This window comes from Sorex araneus, chromosome 2 (genome assembly GCF_027595985.1).
Source record: "Sorex araneus isolate mSorAra2 chromosome 2, mSorAra2.pri, whole genome shotgun sequence".
NCBI lineage: Eukaryota > Metazoa > Chordata > Mammalia > Eulipotyphla > Soricidae > Sorex > Sorex araneus.
In genome coordinates this window covers 81356985-81362984 of record NC_073303.1, presented here as the reverse complement: position 1 = coordinate 81362984, position 6000 = coordinate 81356985, and the positions used below count along the sequence as shown (strand labels likewise).

General features: G+C 41.5%; 1 protein-coding gene across 2 annotated transcripts in view; it reads right to left on the bottom strand.

Annotated features, from left to right (window-relative positions):
- Positions 1–214: 214 nt before the first annotated feature.
- The window catches only part of PDE7A (phosphodiesterase 7A), a 94703-nt gene continuing 88917 nt past the window's right edge, over positions 215–6000 (bottom strand). For both annotated transcript variants that reach the window (XM_055127969.1, XM_055127970.1), the window contains exons 12-13: positions 4754–4834; positions 215–2038 (exon numbers count right to left, since the gene is read on the bottom strand). In XM_055127969.1, coding sequence (XP_054983944.1) covers positions 1833–2038; positions 4754–4834 — 287 coding nt within the window. In that variant the 3' untranslated portion in view covers positions 215–1832. The remainder of the gene's footprint in view (positions 2039–4753; positions 4835–6000) is intronic.

The window sequence follows — 6000 nt, the reverse complement described above, 5'->3', positions numbered from 1 at the left end:
TCCAGAGGTCAGAGCTCGACACGGACCTGTACATTAGTCAGGACTCAGCTGGAAGCACGGAGAACTGTGGGTTTTGCCAGAGAACTTCTTGTGCGTACAGTTCAGCCTGAATAAACCTGCTGAGTGAATGCGAGAGCCAAGTTCAGTCTCTGATTTCCTACTAAGTTAGCATTGTGATGTCCGAAGGATTGAGGTGCAATGTAAATACCAAAGATAAAAACGTGAAAAGACAGATCTTTATTCATCAAAAGTTAACAGCAACAGGCACATATTAAAATGAGTATGGCAAAGCCTTTTACAAATGGCTTTACACTCAAGCTTTCTCCCAAGAAAATGGCTGTTGCAACAAACTGTAAACATAATTAATAAACAGTCTTTTACAGTAACAAGGGAAATACAATTGAACTAAAAAGAAAGCACCGGTTTCTCTCAAAACTAGATTACAGTTGTGCTTACTATACATAACACAAATTTAAAACAAATTACAAAAGTGGAATGTTTGAAGTTTAAAATTAGTCCTTAGATTTTTTTTTTTCCTAGAAAATCTGTTCACATCAAAAATCCCATCAAAGGGTAACGTTTCAGCAAAGGGAGGGACAAGAAAACAATGCACTTTTTTTTTTTCAAATCAAAACAAGAAGTTTGGTCACTTAGCTTTGTGCATAGTTTAAGGCAACTGGAGCGATCTGTTACAGCTTACCTACCTTCCCCTCCCCCAGAGTGGCTGCTCATTACGTCACATTCGAAAATAATAAATAAAAGCTTACATTTCAGATCCTTTCCCACGAGGATAAATAGAACACATGCACAGTCATCCATGCGCCAGCATGCACGCAAACACACATCCACACATCCACACAACATCATCTCGCACGCACTGCAGTGAAGGGGCCCGAGACCCCTTTGCTGTGAAGGACACCCTTCCCCATCCCGCTTTATTTCAGATTGGCAAATACCCTGAGCTGATTATGGTGTGTTAAACATTCCACCTTTTCTTGCATGTGCAGGTCAAGTGTACAGTAGTGAAAACAACATGCAATGTCTTCACTGCAGAATCATAATACAGCTAGGACACTGGTATTCTTCCCCTCCCGCCCTGAAATAAACATCTAACAGTTTTTTAAAAATTGCATTGCCCAACAGCACTGGATGAAAGCGTGTGGGATTCTGTGATCAATGCTCAGTTTCCAGTGCACGAAAAAAAACTATAGCGAAGGGGAGGCTTTGGTGGCATCCAAAGTAGAGAAAAGGCAAACCAGGGGAAAGAGCTGCGGTTTAAAAGTTTGATCTTTAAAATTCTCAGTGGTTCCTTCACAATCATGCTCCAAGGCTAATTTAGAACCAAGATTTCAGAGTTGATTTGTAAACATCGGGTCTTGCCAGAGGTGGCAGAGGCTGGGCACTTCACATTTCAGTTTACTCAGAGAGAACTTAGTGGAAGGTACAGAGAGATACGTGGCTGTGTCATCAGACTAGTTAAATTCCAAGAGATTTCTGCTGAGATTCAGTTCAAGTTTCATGGTCTGAAGAGTAAATGCTTTGAGAAGCATGCGGCACACTGCGAAACTTCCTTGGTTCCGCCTTTCCATTCCCTTCTGCTGGGGCTTGCAGAGTCAAGGTTTCACACAAAAGCCAAGCACATATTGCTCTATGTTCACGTCTCAAAATTCTGAAAGCAAGTTCCAATGCTCTGACAGAGCAAATCTTGGAAGAAGTAATGCTGGCCTCATTCACCTGGAAACCTCGGCAGCCAAGACTGAAGCTCTCACCTCAAGACCCCATTTCACATTTCTCGGAACCTCCAGGAGGCAGTCTATCCCACTAACTCGGGGTTATGATAACCGATTTTCCTGAGGTAATAACTGTGAGTTCAACGCAAATGTGGCATCGGTGTCTTCCCGGCTGCGCTGTTCTCTCTGCAGTCCCTTCCAGCTGGCTTTGTTCAGCCCCACGTGTCCGAGCATTGTCTGGGATAGTCTGGTGTTGGAAAACCGGGCCCATTCTGTGAATAGTGGCTCCACTAGGTAAGTCATAAAACCTTCCGAAAAAAAGAGGGCAAAAGAGTATTAATCCATGTTCTGAAATTTTTGAACATTTACAAAATTGCATGGTACTCAAACAACAGGAGACTCAGGTCAATGGAAGGCTTGAGGGACCAGAGGTGAAACCTTAAATGTGTGGCCAGTTACTTTATGACAAAGGGGCTCAGTTCCTGAAGTGACACAAGGAGAGAAGGAGAGCCACTCAACAAATGGCACTGTGAGGGGCCAGAGCGATAGTACAGTGGGTAGGATGCTTGCCACATGGCCAATCTGGATTTGATCCTCAGCATCTCAGATGGTGTCCCCGAGTACTGCCAGGAGTAATTCTTGAGTGCAGGTCCAGGAGTAACCCCTGAGTATCACTGGGTGTGACCCCAAACCCAACAAAACAAAGAAAAAAACCCAACCCCCCAAAAAACCTATGAATACAGGTTAGCCACATGCAAAAAAAAAAATTAAATTAGACCCCTATGTCACATCATACACAAAGATTAATGCAAAATGAATTCAAACCTTGATATCAAACTTATTTCTATAAAACAGAGTGAGGGAAACATAGGTTGAACTGTAAGATTTTGATTTCAATGAGATGACCTTGCTGGTAAAAAGCAGAAATAAACAAATGGAACTACATCAGACTAAAGGGCAATGCAAAAGACATGAAGCCTTATAAGACACCCTCCTGAGAGAAAATACTTGCACATCACACACCAAAAGGGTGATGTTCAAGAGGTAAAATGTCATGCTCAAAGCTGACAACACAAATAACAATCCTATTAAAAAATGGGGAGAGGGGCTGGAGCGATAGCATAGCGGGTAGGGCGTTTGCCTTGCACGCGGCCAACCCGGGTTCGAATCCCAGCATCCCATATGGTCCCCTGAGCACCGCCAGGAGTAATTCCTGAGTGCAAAGCCAGGAGTAACCCCTGTGCATCGCCGGGTGTGATCCAAAAAAAAAAAAAAGCAAAAAAAAAAATGGGGAGAGAAGATGAACAGTGTACTCTTCAAAGATGACATAAAGACTGCCACCTGCATATGAAAAAATGTTCATCATCACTGAGTATCAAGCAAATGCAAATTAAAAAGACAACAGACAACAAGTTATCACCTCACACTAGTAAGGAGGCTCTCAATCAAAAAATCCACAAAACAGTAAGTACTTGCGGGGATGCACTAAAAAAGCAACTTTCACACACTGCTGGTGGGACATTTTCTTGATTCAGCCTCTCTGGAGAATGGTTTGGAAGCTTTTCAAAAAATTAAGAGCTTTCATATGACACTGCAGTTCCACTCCTAGGGATCTCCCCCAAAGAAAGCACAGGAACATTAATCTAAAAAGTCACATGCACATTTATGTTCCGTGCAGCACTATTTACATTAGCCAAGATCTGAAAACAGTCCAAATGCCCAACAACAGCCTGGGGATAAAGAAGCTGTGGGATATATACACCAGAGAATAATACTACACGAGATGGGATGGAATACAACTATGAGCTATGAGAAAAGATGAAATCTTGCAGTTTGCTGCAATGTGGATGAAAGTGGAGGAAGTCATGCTAAGTGAGTGTGTCAGAAAGATAAAGACAAACACCAGATGGTCTTGCTCATATGTTGAGTAAAGCAAAGGATTGGATAGTTCCCAATGGAAACAACCACAAGACAGTCAATAGAACTGTGATCTAAGGGTCCTGGGAAAGGAGTAGGATGGAAGGATTTGGGGAAAAAGGTGGATGAATCCTGGTACTCTGGTGGTCAGCAGTGTGTAGCAATACTGCAAGAAAAAATAATAATATTGTTGGCATTGTAAATAATAATAATAATAAAGAATGAGTTTTACCGGTGGTACTATAAAAGATAAAATAATGACAGTATCAAAACTAAGCAAAAAGAATTTTCCACAAAGGTCAATAATGTATTCTTATAGTCCTAGTTCAGAAAATTAGTGTTACTGATTCTATGAAATCATGTTTTTTATGACCTCTGATGAAATTAAAACGTAAGAAATTTAAAAAAAGAAAGGGTAAAATTTCTTAAGCTAAAAAGTAGCGCTGTAGCACTGTTGTCCTGTTGTTCATCAATTTGCTCTAGCGGGCACCAGTAATGTCTCCATTGTGAGACATCTTGTTACTGTTTTTAGCATATCGAATATGCCATGGGTAGCTTGCCAGGCTTAGTTATGCAAGATACTCTCGGTAGCATGCTGGGCTCTCTGAGAGGACAGAGGAATCGAACCCGGGTCGGCCGCGTGCTAGGCAAACGCCCTACCCGCTGTGCTATCGCTCTAGTCCTAAAAAGTAGCACTGCACTGTCGTAGCACTGTCGTCGATTTTGCTTGAGCGGGCACCAGTAATGTCTCCATTGTGATGTTAAAATGTCATTTTAAAAAGTAGGAATGAAAATAATGTTAATATTTTATTATAAAAATATTTATCTCTTTATCTTACAGATTTATCATTGGTTTATTTTTTTAATTAATAACTTATTATTGTATATACCTTTTCTCAACAAAATTAAAACCAGCAACTTTTCTTTTGTTTTGGGGCCACACCTGGCGATGCTCAGGAGTTACTGCTGATCTGCACTCAGGACTTACTCCTAGCGGTTCTCAGGGAACCATATGGGATGCCAGCAAATGCCCTACTCACTGGACTATTGCTCTGGCCCCAGCAATAATTTCCTAACAAGCTGCCTTTAATTTAATATATAGTTACCAATCTGGATGTTGGCAATAGACTCAGTCTGACGATCACAAAGTGGACTCACGCCCAAATGGTATTTTTTTTCAATATCGCCTAGAAATTAAAAAGACAAGAATTACTAACAAGAATTACTAACATTCCAATTTGGTTCTATAATCAAAGCTTTCTCCAACCTATAAATTCCTTAGTAAAAAACAAACATAACATTACTTTACAGTTACACAGCTACAGTTGTCAAGCTGATAACCTATTTTATCTTACTTACTTGTGTTTTAGGGTCATACCCACTGGTGCTCAGGGATCACTACTGGTGGTGTCAGGGGGACCACGTGCAGTGCAGGGATCACACCAGGGTCAGGAGCTGCAAGGGAACACCCGCTAACCTATCTCTCCAGCCCCTGCTAACCCATTTTATTTATTTGGGGGGCCACACCCAACAGTGCTCAAGGAACACTCCTGTGGGTTCAGGGGACTCTATGGAGTGCTGGGGATGAAACCAGGTGGGGGCATGCAAGGTTAAGTTACCCTAGCTGTATTATCTCTCTGGCCTCCTGATAACCTATTTTAAAAATGGAGGAGGAAATTTTTTTATCAGTTGTACCCCAAGTTTGCAATTTTGTCAACATTTTATTTTTTGATTTGTGGGTCACCTCAAGGTACTCAGGGCTTTCTCCTGGCTCTCTACTCAAGAATCACTCCTGGTAGGGCTTTGGGGACTGTATGGTATGCCAGGGTTAGAACCCAGATCAGCCACGTGCAAGGCAAGCATCCTATCCATGATACTATCTCGCTGGCTCTCTGCCAACATTTTAATTCATTCTCTCTCTGTCTCTGTTTCTATCTCTCTCTCACTCTCTCCCTTCCTTTCGTTTTGGAGTGCTCAGAGGTTACTCCTGGCTCTGAACTCAGGGAATCATATGAGGAGCTGGGGACTGAACCTCTGTGTAAGGCAAATACTCTACCTATTTTACTGTCTCTCCGAACCCCAATTTGATACCAAAAAAAACACATTAAAAACATGAAAGCACAAAAAAACCCCACAAAAAACATAAAAGCACAAAATAGCTGGCAAGTTCCTTGACTCCAATCTTGTTGATTTCTTAAATCAAACATCAGAAGCAAAGGTAACAACAACAATAACTAAAATGGAACCACAACAGACTAAAACCTTCTATGTACAATAAAAAAAAAAAAAAAGAAGAAGAAGCCTGAGAGAGAGTACTGTCTTTGATGTGGCTGACCGCAGTTTGACCCCAGCA